The sequence below is a fragment of the Myotis davidii genome, unplaced genomic scaffold (genome assembly GCF_000327345.1).
Source record: "Myotis davidii unplaced genomic scaffold, ASM32734v1 scaffold370, whole genome shotgun sequence".
NCBI lineage: Eukaryota > Metazoa > Chordata > Mammalia > Chiroptera > Vespertilionidae > Myotis > Myotis davidii.
The window spans coordinates 17565385-17581997 of record NW_006288615.1 but is presented as its reverse complement, the minus strand read 5'-3'; the positions used below and the strand labels follow the sequence as shown (position 1 = coordinate 17581997).

Below are 16613 nucleotides of genomic sequence, written 5' to 3'. Positions count from 1 at the left end.
TTACTATTATTATTACAACGAATAATTCAGAGTATATAAGTAAAAAGAGAAGAGGCTAGTTTGGTGGGGAGAGGAATTGTTCTAAGATGAGAATTCCCAGCAAGGTCAAAGCACGGGAGGGTTTGGAGCTAGTCTGGAGTTTCATGATGGAGGTGACTTCTGAACTGGGTTATATAGTTCTTAGTTTCATTGGAGAAAGAAACCTAATACATAGAACAGTACAAAGCAGTATAATTGTGCTCTTGGAATAAGAGGAAGGAAAGATAATTTGGGGCTGGAGTGATCACTTCACAGAAGAAATGGGAATTGAATTGGACTTCAAAGGATGAGTAGGGTTGGCTGCAGAGAGGCTGAGCAGTGAGGGAGGGGGCAGAGGTGGGAAAACCATGTGGATACAAAAAAAAAAAACAGAGACATGTTTAGAGGGTTCTGGAATGGAGGGTTTGGCTGCAGCTGAGAGTTTTGTTGGGGGGTGGGGGGTATAGAAATGAAGATTGATAATACAGGTTAAGGGTGAGGTCATGGAGAACCTTGAAGGCCAGCTTAGGGATTATCTTATAGGCAGCAGAGACCAATGAAGGTTTTGGACAAAAAAGTAAAATGGCATCTCCATTTTAATCTGCTGCTGTTTGGTGTTCTGGATATATTGGAGAGGGAAAGCCATTGTAGTCAGATAGGTGGTAGTAGCAGAAACAAAGTGATAGGGGCCTGAACTGTTATAGTGACTGTGGATGGAAAGGGAGAGGTGTAAGAAGAATTATGCAGAGGAGAAGTAATCAGGACCTGGTGATTGGAAAGTGGACATGACGAAAGAGAGGGACTGCCAAAGCTGAAGAAAAGGCATTGGAAAAAATGAAGAGCCTAATCGGGAAGAGGCTCAGGAGGAAGTAATGTGAGGACTCAGTAAAAGTCAGTGAATTTGGCCACTAGGAAGTTCTAGTGACTTAGACCAAAATTTTAGCAGTGGAAGGACTAGATGAAAAGTGATAGTTGGTGGTGGCTGTAGAAAAGTATAGAGGTGTTTTTTCTTTTAAAACCTTGCTGAGATATAATTCATAGACTGTACAATTCACCTATTTAAATTACACAATTCACTGGTGTTTTGTATAGTCACAGAGTTGTGCAACCATCACCACAATCAATTTTACATTTTCATCGCTCCCAAAATAAACTTTTCACCCAATAGCAGTCACTCCCCAGACCCCCCTCCCCCAGTCCCCATCAGCCTTCAGTCCTCAGTAACTACTAATCTACTTCCTGTCTCTAGATTTCCTGTTCTGAACATTTCAAATAAACGGAATCGCACAATATGTGGTCTTTTGTAACTGGCTTCTTTCACTTAGTGTGATATTTACAAGGTTCATCCACACTGTAGTACATATCAGTACCTCATCCCTTTTTATTGCCAAATAATTTTACTGTATGGATATACCACATTTTACTTACCCATTCATCAACTGTTGGACATTTGGGCTATTTCCACTCTCTGGCTCTTCTGAATAATGCTGCTGGGGTCATTTGGGTGCAAGATTTGTGTGGACATATTTTTATTTGTTTTTAAATAGAGCCCCTGACTATGTTTACAAGTAGAGGGAAAGAAGGGAACTGGTGAGGAATAAGGACCACTGGAAATCCTGGAGATGGGGGCCCTTCAGGAGAGAGAACAGATCTGAAATGTGGAAAGGAACGGGAGGAGGAGAAGGGGAAAAATTTCCCTTGGAAGTGGGGAGAGTGTCTCTACTTCTGAGACCAGGAGTGAAGGAAGAGTTGGAATTTCTTTTTCTTGGAATGAAAATACTTAATTAAAAATATATTTCCTGCTTACAAAAGTAATATGAGGAAAGCTGTATAACAGTGACTAAGAATGTGGGTTTTCAAGTCAGACTCATTTAGGTTTGAATCTTGATGTTGCTGCTTACTAGTTGTAGAACCTTGTACATGTTGACCCATATAAGCTTTAGTTTCTTCACTTATAATCGGGATGAGACAAATACCTACCTTACTGGGCCGTTATGAGGATTAAAGAAATATCGCCTGTGCCGCTGTATTAGCTACCTATTGCTGTGTAACAGATCACCCCAAACAGCAAACACTTACTACATCACAGTTTCTGAGGGCCAGGAATCTGGGTGCAGCTTAGCTGGGTGCTTTGGCTCAGGATCCATCAGGTTGCAGTTGAGCTGTTGGCTGGAACTGCAGTCATCCCTGCTTCAAGCGCACTCCCATGGCTCTGGGCGGGCCGCAGTTCCTCCTGGAGACTTCACTTTCTTATCATCTGTGTCTCTTCATAGGACTGCCCACAACATGGCAGTCTGCTTCTTTCAGAATTGGTAATAAGCGAGAGAACTGGAGTACCTATGTCAGAAATCTGTCTTTTTAAACCAAATCTCAGAAGTGACTTCCCATCACTCCTGCCATATGCCTTTGATCACATAGACCAGCACACAGTGGCAGACCAGGTGTGAATACCAGGAGGCTGGGTCACTGGGGACCATCTTGGAGGCTGGCCACCACAGCAGCTCTCAGCACAGTGCATGACACATAATAAGCTTAATAACTATTCCTACTGGTAGTATTAAGATATTATAGAGGTGAATCCACGTGCCCTGTCCTTGGGCCCCCTGCCTCCTCAAGTTCATCCACTCCCGGATCACGGAGATGTCACGGGTGACTGTGAATCAGCACCTGCTCCATCCCTACACTGGGCTGCCCTCTGATCTGCCTCTGCCTAACCCTGGCCTTTAAACCGCCCCCCCCCCCCTCGTCACCCTTAGCCAGCCAGCTGGAAGCAGTCAGAACGAGTCGAGTCGCCTTTCCTTATCACCAAAAGGCCGGGATGTTAGGTCGGAGAGAGCCCAGGATCGGATACATGCAGACATGTGACAAGATAATGGACTCCCCCTGGAATTTCTCACAGATCAACGTGCCAGACACAGATACCAGCTTCTTCTCCCTTATTCCACATCCCCCACACAGATTCTGACTTCTTTCTGAATAGCCCCGTCCATCCCCTGCGGCAGAGAATTCCTCAGCTCATGTCCCCGCCCCTCACCCAACCGCAGTATAAAAAAAGCACCCCCCTCCCTGTTGGCGTGAATCCACGTGCCCTGTCCTTGGGGTACGTGGGTCTCCCGGGGACGCAGAAATAAACCTTTTCCTTTCCTTTCAAAAAAAAAAGATATTATAGAGATGTATAAAGAAGAAAATAAAAGTTATTCATGGTCTCACCATAGATAGAAAGAGTAGGCATTCTTAAAATTGTTTTTCCTCCTGCCCAGCTGGTGTGCCTCAGTGGCTGAGCATCAACTTATGAATCAGGAGGTCACAGTTCGATTCCAGGTCTGGGCACATACCCAGGTTGAGGGTTTGATCTCCAGTAGGGGGCATGCAGAAGACAGCCAATCAGTGATTCTTTCTCATCATTGATGTTTCAATCTCTCCCTTTTCCTTCCTCTCTGAAATCAATAAAAATATATTTTTTAAAGAAAAAAATTATTTTTCCTCCTAAGGAGAGCTACTAGTAATATGACTATGATTTTAAAAAATTTTTACCACACCCATAAGAGAAAGTTTATTAGTAAAATATTAACTTAGGAAAATTAACTTTTGAGGTCCTTTTATTGTTCACATTTGAGTCTATACATCACACTCTTATTTATCCTTCTATTCATGATTGTGATAATTCTGAATTTGGAGTATCATATACTCTGTCTCTGTCATCAGTGAGATTATGATTTTCCTATAAGATCAAACAGAAATAGGTCAGGAATGAAAAGAACACCCTTGTCATACTCTCTGTCAACTGGCTAATGCTGGTGAAAACCAAACCCTCTAGGAATTGCTATTTCAAAAGACAGCTCCTCTGTGTCGTCTTCTGTCATTTCTTCCCTACTTTATACTCTGTGACTTGTCGCTGTTCAGGGCATTGCTGAGCTCTGGGGCACTGCAGTCGGAAAAGTGAGTGAACACCACAGCAGTAGAAGGCTGGGGTGTAAGGAGGCTGTCCGCTGGTGATACAGTAGGTAGGAGATACCACAAACAGCTAGATAGCAGTGTGATGGCACGTTGGAAAGCACTGGAAGATTATCAATTACCTAGATTTAAAAAAACGAAAGCCCTTGACCATCTCTTTCGCCAGTCACCTTTCAGGAAGGCTTTCTAACTTAGGGAACAGGGAGACAGTCCAGGTTAAAGGAAAATCACAGCTGCCTAGGAGTCATGTAGAGTCAGCTTACGTGGATCAGTACTGGTGCTGGCTTCTTTTACAGGGGTCAGATTAATTTTCTAATATTGTTTTCTACTTTAATGTTATTGCTTTAATCATTAGACTACCACCAGTTCCTTCAGGCAAGAGGAAGTGATTGAAGATTTAATGAGACTCATATTGCTTATGCTTAAATCTTGATGACTTCCTGCATGCATATTAACCCTTTGAGTGCCAACCAATATCCTAGGAACTATGCTAAAATTGCCAAGGCATTTTTGCTGATTTTACAGCAGTTTAGGAAAAAAATTATGAATTGCAAGTAAATGAAGTTACATATTCAAAAATTTAAGGGAACCTTTATTACATTGACATATTTAGCAATATCATCATCACTAATAAAAGCAGACTTAGAACTGGACGCCATTTCGAAGCTTTGATAGCGCTCCCAGCACTTTTGGTGAAAGACAGGAGGAGCGCAATCGTGCTCCCCGGCGCTCTAGGGGTTAATTATTGCTGACCTTGATCTTAAATTCCTTCCTAATACAAATGCTCATCAAGCATACCTACTAGATCCCTCAGTGTTTACCAAATACCTGTTTTGTTTCCAAAAGAATATTAACTCTAATGTTCAGAGTATGTCAGATTTTTTAGTACCCTTTTCTGATTTGTCTTGCGGTTCTTACTAGGACTGTAAATCTGGAAAATTTAGGGAGAGAAAAATCAGCAACTCTTAACAGGGGATTTAGCCTAGTTTAAAAGACTGTTCTGTTCAGCAGACCTTGAACATGTCCTAATTGGTTGTTTGGGTCAGAATGTCCAACTGGCAACTCTCAGACCCCATCCAGGCCACTGAGCGTTTCTGTGTGCACTCCGGCTGTCGAGCAGCAGGACTTGGCCTGTCCCCTGCTTTGGCGGCCCCCTTCTTTAGTTCAGGCCCACCCCCTACTGCCACAGAGGCCTGGGAAACCCTGGCTGGCCACCTGGTCTCTTCGTGCCCTGCATCCATGCATTGGCACCCCCACCCTTGCCCCAGTTATCTCCTTAGCCATCCTGGCAGATTTCCTGACAACAGCCCTCTCCAGAACTAGGACCCAGGGCAGCAGTTGTTCCAGCGTGTGCTAGGAGAAGTAAGAGGGCCAAGGAGTCTAAGGGAAGTTGAAAGCAAAGGAATATGGAAGAGAGAGGGGGAAAGGACCACATCAGTTGAAAAGAAAATAAGTGCATAAGAACTTGAAGTGTGGTGGTAGTATACATAGAGACAGATGTGAGTGGGAAATAGGTAAGAGGTGAAGGAGTTTGTGTATGGTGATCCCATCTATAGGTGAGGAACAAGAAAGATAAATGTGCGTGTGAAAGAGGTCATTTGTAAGAGACAGGAGAAAGGAGAGAGCGAAACAACAGCTCAGTTTGGCAGACTGTGACCACGCACATGCGCAACATTGGGGAACAGTCTGACAAAGCATTTTTTTTCCAGATTTGTGAATATATTATAACAAAAAGTGTTGTTATAAAAAAGTTAAACCACAAATAGATATACCCATAGGAGAGTACATTGAGGTTATTTTAGAATGTCACAAATGAGTAGTCATTTGATTCAGAAGCACAGCCTGCTTGCTGGCATGGTGATTGTTTTATTTATTTATTTATTTAAATATATTTTTATTGATTTCAGAGAGGAAAGGAGAGAGAAATATCAACGATGAGTCATTGTCTGATAGGCCCTTGGACTGAAGGGTCCCAGCTTTGGTTCTGGTTCCGTGAACATACCTTGGTTGTAGGCTCAATCCCTGGCCCTAGTTGGGGTGAGTGCCGGAGGCAACCGATAGATGTGTCTCTCTCACATCAATGTTTCTCTCTCTGTCTCCCCCTCCCTTCCACCCTCTCTAAAAATCAGTGGAAAAATAGCCTCAGGTGAGGATTAAAAAAAAAGAAAAGAAAAAGAGACATCAATGATGAGAGAGAATCATCAATTGGCCGCCTCCTACACACCTCCCCCTTACCCCCCAGATTGAGCACCCAACCCAGCATGTGCCCTAACTGGGAATCCAGCTGCAACCTCCTGGTTCATAGGTCGATGCTCAACCACTGAGCAGCACCAGCCGGGCTATTGAATGTTTTAAATGTGGCTCATCCCAACCAAAAAACTGTGCAGTATCAGGATTTTGATAACTTAAGTGTTTACCATTTAAAAAACACACACAAATAAATAGGATGATTTTTACACACCAATATAAATGTTTTATCTTTTTAAATTAGGCAATCTTCTGTTGCTATTTAATGGAATAGGTGGGGAGATACCCATTTTGTTATAATTCTTCATTTTTGTTTATACCTTACCCTCAACTTAGTATGCTGTTTCCTTGCCCTTCATTTTTGCCAAAATCTTATATATATCAAGGACTATGTCAAGCACCACCTTCTTTATATATATATTTGACTTTTTACAGAGAGGAAGAGAGAGGGAGAGTCAGAAACATCGATGAGAGAGAAACATTGATCAGCTGCCTCCTGCACACCTCCCACTGGGGATGTGCCCACAACCAAGGTACATGCCCTTGACCGGAATCGAACCTGGGCCCCTCCAGTCCGCAGGCCGACGCTCTATATTCACTGAGCCAAACCAGTCAGGGCTACACCACCTTCTTTATAGATCCTCTCTTGGTCTTCCCTAATGATTGTGATCTTATCTCTCTGCTTCCCCTTCCTTTTAAAAAATATATTTTTTTTTATTGATTTCAGAGAGGAAGGGAGAGAAAGAGATAGAAGTATCAATGATGAGAATCATTGACTTCCTCCTGCATGCCCCCTACTGGGGATCGAGGCTGCAACCTGGGTATGTGCCTTTGACCAAAATCGAACCCAGGACCTTTCAGTCCGCAGGTGGTTAGGACTTCCCTTTTTTTTTCACATCAATTGTTTGAACCTCAATTGGGGTTAAGTTGCAGGAAACTAAAGTCATTCTAGCTATTTCAAGTGGAAGTACCTTTACTTTAGGAATTTGGTGTTCTTTGTTGTTGGGGAGTTAAAGAAACAGCCTGTAGCCTGAGCCTACAGGAACAACTTCCAGAATAGCTCTCTGACCTGGCCCACCAGGGGAGCTAAGCTGCTGTCCCTACTCAATACTCATGAAGCTATGGGACACCAGAATGCGGCTCAGAAAAACCTAACATTTGCACACCTGTGCTCACCTATAGAAAAAGAATAGTAAAAGCAACAGTAATGAGGACTCCATCACACTTTCCCATTCAAATCTTCCACCAAGGCATCTAATTGTGAGGCGAACGTGATAACCACTACACTATGGAAACCGCTAAGGCATCTAATTGTTAGAGTGACATTCAGATACAGAACCCTCATGTAAGAGTCTGGGAAGTGTAGTTCGTAGCTATATAGGCTCTGTAATATGGAAAATAATTAGGTAAAGGTTGGAATGGAATGCTGAGTTCCTCATTTCCTATATAGTCACTCACTGTGAGACACAAGCTGTTATATTTGTAATGATTTTCACACTAACCTTATCACACTAATTAGTGGATTATCAAGACTGCTAGGGCAGGAAATCTGTATAAGTAATTTTTATACCACCCCACACACAGTAAATATACAAGTTTCTATAGAGAGTAAGAACTGGTTACTTGCTAAATGAGTGAAATTTAGTCATCTTGCCAAGAGTAGCATCATTACTTGGATATAAGAGAAAATATTTTAATATTTACCTAGGACAAAACAAGGTAGTCATTAGAAGGGAGTCTAAAAAACTGCAGGGTAACTTTAGGTTTGTTTACTTTAAAAATAGAAATTTAATTGAGAATGTATCTCCAAATAACTTTTTCCCAATACTGAAGACAGCCTATGAATGGTCCATGAATAAGAGGAGGAAGTATCATTTGGGGGAGGAACCATTGCCATTTGATGTGATGTTTGGAATGAGAAGATTCGGGAGTATAGATGGAATTGAGTCCTGTAAACTTGTCTCTGCTTATTAAGAACAGAGGCAGATAGCCCCGATGGTGTGGCTCAGCAGTTGAGCATCCACCCAGGAACCAAAAGGTTGCCAGTTTGATTCCCAGTGAGAGCACATGCCCAAATTGCGGGCTTGATCCCCAGTGGGGGTACATGCAGGAGGCAGCCGATTGATGTTTCTCTCTAACCCTCTCCCTTCCTCTCTCTCTCAAAATCAATAAAAACATATTTTTTTAAAAAAGAACAGATGATCTGCTGTGATGATTAAGATATGAAAGCAGATAAGTTTTAAGGAGAAAAAGGTTATTAGAAAACAAGTAGTGCAGAAGTAGGAACGTAAGACTCTATGAGGAATGTAATTTACCATGTAAATTACAGCTCTGGATATAATTTACCATGTGACTTAGTTGGCAGCCTGTGGCTTCAGCTGCCACTACTTTCTGATCTATCTGTCTGTCTATCTGTCTATAATATTCCTCAAAGTTAATTGTCCTCTGGAGCTAGAGATTAGGCTGTCCCAGTGGTTACAAACTTCAGTGTGTGTTAGAACCTGGAGGGCTTGTTGAAAAATAGTAGCTAAGCTCCGCCCAACTCTCCAAATTTGTATTTCTTCTTTTTTTTCTTTAATCCTCACCCAAGGATATGTTTCATTGATTTCAGAGAAAGAGAGAAACATCACATCAATGTGAAAAACATTGATCGGTTGCTACCCACATGCTCCATGACTGGGGATCGAACCCACAAACTAGGTATGTTTCCCACTGGGAATCAAACCACAAACTTTTTTTCTTTTTTTTCCTGTGTGGGAAGATGCTCTGAGCCCCTCAGCTGGGGGCAAATTTGTATTTATAATGAGCTCCCAAGTGATGCTAGTCCGAAGAATCACACTTTGAGAACCACTGTAGTGTCATCATGTCCAATATAGAGCTCATCATCCTTGCCCAAAAGTCTCCTCTTTTCCCTTTTTGGGTTAATAACTCCAGTATTCATCCGGGCTCCTAGGCCAGAGCCCTAGGGAGAGGAGAGTAAGGGGTAAGTAAATGCTAGACTTTTCCATCTTCCCAATCAGGCCCACCCCCTTCTGCACTACAATAGCCTTTTTCTTTACCTTCCTGCCTCTTATCTGCTCTTAACCCAGCCCACCCAAATTTTTGAAAATATAATTTAAAATTTAAATATGATCAGTACTTTTCTTTGCCCAAATTTTTAATGTCTTCCGCCTGTCTTTAAGGTACAATTTAGCCCTACCTGTTTTGGCTCAGTGGATAGAGAGTTGGCGATTCCGGACAAGGCACATACCTTGGTTGCAGGCTCCTTTCTGGCGGAGGCCTGGTCAGGGCACGTGCAGGAGGCAACCAATTGATGTGTTTCTCTCACATAGATATTTCTCTCTATCTTTCCTCTCTCTCCCACTCTCTCTAAAATCAATGGGAAAATATCCTTTGATGAGGATTAACAAAAATAATAAGATTTAAACTCCTTATTTTAGAACACAAAGCTCTTTATATTTTGTCCCTGAGATTGCATCTCTAATCCTTGTGATAGGCGCTCTTCCCTCAGGCTATAGCACCTATATATTATACAGAGACTGCTCTCTGTGTGAAATGCATATACCACCACTGATGTTCATCTCACAGTACATTTCTGCTCAGACTGTAGAATTCAGCTTAAGTACACTTCGATTTGTATGTACCACCTCTTGGTTCCAGTAGCATCCTGATCACACATCTAGTGCTGTATTGTAACCGTAGCTAAACAGTTTATCTTATTCCCTTCTAGGCAGCATGGGTATTGTGAGTCAATAGGTGTGGAGTGGGGCCTGGGAATCTGCATGTTCAATAAGCTCCTTAGCAATTTTTGAAGGCACAGACCTCAGTTTTAAGTGGTTTCTAATGTCTACTTCAACTCTGAAATCTCAAGGCTTTTCCTTCTTGCATTTTAACTGGTTCTGTGAAGGAGGAAAAAAAGCTATGGGGTAGTTGATTAAAACCAAAAAAAAAGCATATTGTAATATTCTTTAATGCCCACAGTAAGATAGCTTATTATACTGAAATATAAGACAAGGTAGAGATATGTAGAAACAAGACAAATAGCCTTATTTAAGGGTGTTTCCTTATCCCTTCAACTTTTTATTCATTAATTCTAAGACTATTTATTGAGGGTTTGCTATGTGCCAGACACTGTTCTAGCCATTTGGAGTACATCAATGAATAAAACAGACAAAATACCTTACCCTCAAGAAGCCTGCATTACTAGGCAATAAACAAATATAATGAGTAAATCACAGACTGTTTTGGAAGATGATAAGCACTATGGGGGGGAGCTTTCTTTGTCAGGATTTAGTAGTGAATCACTAGAGATAATAGTTTATTTAATTTGAGCTATTTAAATAAGCCATTCTTTAAGTGGCAGACTTTAATCTGCACCCAATCAGAAGAGAGTTTGTGATTTGCAATATTCAAGATTGGTTTTCTTTTATAAAATTGACAATAACTGGCTTTCCCATTTTGTCAGTAGAAGAAAAATAATAGTTTAGGGAATTGCTTCTAAGGAGTCCTAAGTAAATTATGTGTTTTAAAATTTGTACTACTATAAAGAAAAAGGAAAAAAATTAAGTCTCAAATCATTAAAGATAATTTTGTGTTTTATACTAATCTCTAAGACTGATTAAAATTTTTTTTAAGAACTTTATTCCTCTTCTTGTCTCCTTCCCGTTTTAATTTTTTGCTTGTTTAGATTTCCATATTTAGGTAAAAAGTGTCGGTCCTTTTGGAATTTATAGGGACGCTTCATGGTATGGATGAAGAAGCGCAGGACTTTAGCTTTATCCTCTCTGGGCCGCTCAGAAGTAAGAGAAAGACTGGATCTGTGGAGAACCAGAAAACACTTCTCCTTCTTTACTTTCAAATAACCAAATCAAAAGATCTAACATTTCACTATGAACAATTTTAAAAGGCAAATTAATGTCACCTGCAGAGTAAGCTAAAAGAGTGATAAGTATTATTGTGCACAACAGTTGAAATTGTTTTCAGAGTCCTACCACAATGAAAGACTTTTGTTGCTCGCCTTAAAAACTGGAACTGTATGGTAATTCTGATGACTGTCAGTTCCTGTGGGGTGTTTACACAAAGGTACTTATAAATGAAGAGTCATTTTTAGAGCAATTAGAGAAGAGGCTAGCCGCTAGACAGAGAATAGCCAGCTCAGGGGCCTGGCAGGTCGGGGTTAAGGTTTATTGACAGGATAGGGTCAGGGTCCGCGCCACCACTGTTGGCCCTAGTACCTACCCTCCGGATACACCCCAGACCTCAGCCTGCCTCCGTGCGCCCTGCCATAGGCCAGACTCCCATGCAGAATGTGGAGAAGAGAAAGAAGAAAGGGGGGGAAAGTTCTACTAAAACTTTACAGTTCCGTATGGAGATGCAAGTTTGAAACTATTTGTGTATATTTCTCTGGCTCAGATGTTGTGTCACATTAGGAAGAAGAAACTTTAAAACATACAAAGAATTGTCTGTTCTTTCAACTTTGTAGTTTGCAGTTATTGCATCCTGAAGAAAGAAATTGCCTGGCCAAAGTAGTCTTTTAATTTCATTTTTCCGTTTTGAGTTACAGGTTTCTGGCAAGCTCCCTGACCACTACTATTACCTGGTGGCGCCTATATTTCATCAAATTTAGACATGCAGACTACCTGGATCCAGGCCCAGATGAACTGTTGTGACTGATAAACATGATCCCACCCTGCCCCCGTGCATGCTCCTGCTTTTCCCTTTAAGGGAATCTAAGACTTTGAGTTCCTGAGTCCCCAAGGGAGTTAAAGAAAAATGTGTTCCGGTTTTCAGTATTTGAGTTTGCTCCATGGTTTTCTGTGCTGCATCTCTGCTTGCCCAGAGTCTGGTGAACATCCCAGCAGTGCCCCCACTTCTCCTGTGTTGGTAATTAATGCAGGGAGAATTTTTTGTTTTTAATAAAAACAAGCAGAGACATTTATTAGTACCCACAGTCAAGGCAGAATTTGTTTGACATCTTGTGATTGCTGCTTACAAAGAAAATGACAGCAGTTAGTAAACAAATAAGAAAAAAGATGCTCTTTATTGGTAGTTTTCAGATATCCTAAGAATATCCTTGCAACATTACTTACTGCCTTTGCACGCATGAGTAGAAAATAGTAGAATTAATAGAGTCATTAATTTTTGAAGTCTGGATTGCATTAGATTTAGAGTAATAATAAAAATTCAAATGTTAAACAAACATATATTTTCACAAAAAATTTTTTATTGTTGACCCTATTACAGATGTCCCCTGTATTCACAACCTCGCCCCCCCTCCCTTTGCCTTCCTCCACTCTAAATGTATTTTTATCTGTATAATACACTAGGGGATTTTTCTTTCATTAGAGTAGATTTCAAACATTTGTTTTCATTATTATAGGAGGAATATTAGCATTCATTTTAATTAAACTTAATTGCATTTCCCGTGTGAAGTATTTTTTTAGTAGCTGTACTAGTATTCCTGTAGGTTTGCCCCAATAAAAGGTTATGAAAAAATTGTCTATTTGCTTCCTAGCAGGTTTGACTCAGTTGACAGAGTCTTGGCCTGTAGACTGAAAGATTTAGGGTTCGATTCCCACAAAGGGCATGAGCCTTAGTTGCAAGCTCTATCCCGGGCCCTGGCCAGGATGTGTGTGGGAGGCAGCCAATCGATGTTTCTTTCTCTCTGTTTCTCCCCCTCCCTTCCACTCTCTCTAAAAATAAATGGAAAAATATCCTTGGGTGAGGATTAACATAGCAAAAACAAAAAATTGTCTATTTGCTTGGAAACAGAAGTTTAATTTTGAAGTTTTCATTTAATTCAGAAATTTTAAAATGAAATTTGGGGATATAGTCAAATGGGAAAACTATGAAAATGTTCAGGATCTGATGCTTTTGTTTTTATATGATCTAAGAAAAATAATTATTCTGTCTATGGCTTAAGTTATCCTGCTTGGAAAGTGTTACTTATAATTTCAGTCCCACCTCACAAGATGATGTGGAAGCATCAGACCACATATTTCCATAAGTACTGGGTAAAGGTGGGATTGCTGGGAAGGGAGGAGAGGAAACTTCCGGGGGGGGGGGGGGGGGGGGGTAGTAGTTTGTATTCTGATAGATATTTGGTTACACAGGAATATGCCTTTGTCAGAACTCATCAAATGATATGCTTAAGATTTGTGCATACCCTAGCATATAAAGTTTACCTCAGTATACAAAAGATAAGGAACTCTAAACACACATATTGAAGTTTGGGCAATGATATGCATGTTGAAGTAAGGGGGAATGGGTTATTGATCTTTTGAAACTTACTTTGAAATGCATTAAAAAATGGATAGTGGAATGTTTAGAAATGTGATAAAGAACAAATATAGTGAAATGTTAATTGTAGAATATAGGTAGTATACTGTACAATTCTTTGAATATTTTTATATGTTTGAAAATTTTCATAAAATGTTGGGGAGAAAATGAAAGTGCTGTTTTTTTCTCATTAAAAAATCTGTGTACTTCCATTTTTTATTCTAGCCCACTCCTTTAATTGAAAATCAAGCCACTTGGATTAATACCAAAAGTGGCTAGGGGTATGAATGTAGCCATTTAGATAAATAGAAAAATGTGCCCACCTCATATTTTCTCTAATAACTTTAGAAAGGCCATTACCAAGCATGGAAGTCAAGGGTGTCTTTACAAACAAGAAGAGCTCTAAGAAACCCAAACCATCCAGCCCCACCAGTGACCTTTCTGAGCAGATGAAAATTGGCCTCCAGAACCCTCACCTTGGAAAAGGACATGGCCTCCGGACACATAATCTTCACCAATGGCAGGCAGGTGACACCCCTAACCGCCCCACCCCCGCTCTATACCTTATATACTAAAGCCCTATCAAATGAAAATGGGCTTTCTGTTTTCAGCCAAACCCCAGGGATTTGGCCATGAACACCTCTACTTTTATCAGAATGCCAAGCTATCTCTTACATCTTGATAGAGCCTTCTTTTTAAAGATATCTTATATGGGACCCCTGTGATGGGTATGGTGTGTGTGTGTGTGTGTGTGTGTGTGTGTGAGAGAGAGAGAGAGAGAGAGAGAGAGTCTTGAAGGATCAAAAGGGTAAATTGGTTCTGGTGGAATTTGAACCAAACTTTTAAAAGCTAATAATAATATATTTTTAAACAATGTTGTTTAGTTGGTGCTTGAACAGTAAACTGGACAGTCAAGATTCAAAAGGCTTAAAGATCTCAGTTCTTTTAAGGTTTCAAAATGAACTCTGGTTAATTTATCTTTATCGTTTTACTTTCTCACTTGGAAAGTGAGTGCTGAAACTGACACAAAATGCCCAGTAAGTGGTTCTCAAGCTTTAGTGTTTATGAGGATCATTTATGTAAGAAACTTTAGTGTGTGTAAAAATTTCTTAGTTTGTTGAAATGCATATTCTAGCTCCTATACTTGAATTTTCATAATCAGTATGTCTGGGGCAGAGCTCAGAAATCTTCATTTTCATAAACATTCATTGTGATATTGATGCAATTATTGGGCCAGGTGAGAACTGGTGTAGATGTGTTTTGATGGGTACTATGGTAACTGATAAAAGCTTTCTTTTTTTTTACTTTTTAACTTTTCCTTGGGGAAAATTTTAAATATACAGTAAAGAGAATCCTATCTAATAAAGAGGGAATAAGCTAATTGACCCTCACACTGTTGCAAAGATGGTGGCGCCCATAGCCAATAAGGAGGGAATATGCGAATTGACTGTCCCGCCCTCAAATATGGCAGCACCCACAGCCACAAGATGGCGGTACCCAATCCCTTCAGCCCCGCTGGGGTGGCAGGCATGCACCTGCCTCCAGAGTCCCCCAGTTCCCTCAGGCCCCCAGCCACCTAGGGCTGGCCCGAGGTGCAGGCAAGCCTCGGATGGTGGCTGCCCAGCTACCCAGGGCCTCCCGAGGCTCAGGTAACCAGGGCCAGCCGAGGCTTTCGCTGCCAGCAGTGGCAGCAGCAGAGGTGTGATGGGACATTGCCTTCCCCTGATCACCGGGTTGCCTCCTGCCCCTGAGGGCTCCCAGACTGTGAGAGGGAGCAGGCCGGCCTGGGGGACCCCCCCTCTCCAGTGCATGAATTTCATGCACCAGGCCTCTAGTAGTATAATGAACTTCCATTGACCATCACCCAACTTCAACAATGTTGGTTTACTTCTGCACTCATCTATATCATGTATTCCTCCTTTACAGATTATCTGTGGAAGCAGATCTTAAATATACTTCCATAAATATTTTAGTAGGCAACTCTAAAATATTTAAATATAAGTACTTAAAAAATACACCATTATTAAATCTTACAGAATTTGAGAATAATTTCTTAGCATCAAATATGTTAATGTCTAGATTTCCTGGATTTTTTTTCACAGTTGATTTGTTGGATTCAGGAACCAGACACAGTCCACACATTGCATTTGATTGATGTGTCTCTTTAATCTTTTAATCTATAGGCTTCCTCTTCCCTCTTTTTTCCCCTGAATGTGATTTATTTGTTAAAGAAACCAGGTCATTTATTCCGTAGATTTTCTCAGGCTAGATTTTCTGATTGGATCATCATGATGTCATTTACCATTTTTCTTTCCCTGTAATTTCTGTAAACTCCATCACTTCCATCCTGGAGTTCAATCAGATTAAAGTTCAAATTTTTTTTTTTTTTTTGGCAAGAATACATCATAGGTAGTGTCATATACTCCCATCAGGAGGCACATGTCTGGTTGTTCTCTCTTTTGTCATGTTAGCTGCCATAGATAATCATTGCTGAGATCCTTTATTTTCTAGAGAGAGCCCTGTATTTTACAAACTTAGGAAGTAGCTCATGGAAGAACCTTCTCCCTCTTATCGTGGATTTTTCCTTTTCTTAGTGAGGCTTTTAAAGCTTTCACAGCAAACTCCTAATTGCCTACTTAGATGTTGTGTTTGCTACAGAAAGCATAAAGGCTTTCTTGCTTTCACATCTTAGTCTCATTTTCACAATATAATCTTTAAAATTTGTCTTAGCATCTTCAACATTTATTTCAGTTCCTGAGACATATTGAGATGAATAGTTGACCACACAATTGAAGAGAAAGTTTTGGGCCTGTTAATGAAACTACAGCTACAGGCTAGTTGACCTGGTATAAGTACAAATGAGTCAGAGCTACAAATTCTGTACCACCATCCCATCCAGAGGGGAAGGCAATGAATTTTAAAATATGTGTATGTATGTATGTATGTGTGTGTGTGTAATATATATATTTGACCAGAATCGAACCTGGGACCCTTCAGTCCACAGGCTGATGCTCTATCCACTGAGCCAAACCAGTTAGGGCATAATGAATTTTTTAAGACCTATATTTATTGATTTTTGTCCTAAAAGCAAACATGAGATTTCTGGATCAGGGCAG

General features: G+C 40.7%; 1 protein-coding gene across 2 annotated transcripts in view; it reads left to right on the top strand.

Moving 5' to 3' along the window:
- Positions 1-16613, top strand: part of METAP1D (methionyl aminopeptidase type 1D (mitochondrial)) — a 72864-nt gene that overhangs the window by 2487 nt on the left and 53764 nt on the right. Inside the window, exons 1-2 of one of the 2 annotated variants that reach the window (XM_006760623.2) lie at positions 11800-12064; positions 13850-14025. The exons of the other annotated variant lie outside the window; for it this stretch is intronic. Of the exons in view, the coding sequence (XP_006760686.1) occupies positions 13863-14025 (163 nt within the window). The 5' untranslated portion in view covers positions 11800-12064; positions 13850-13862. Of the gene's footprint in view, positions 1-11799; positions 12065-13849; positions 14026-16613 lie in introns of those variants that run through there. 2 annotated transcript variants of the gene reach the window in all.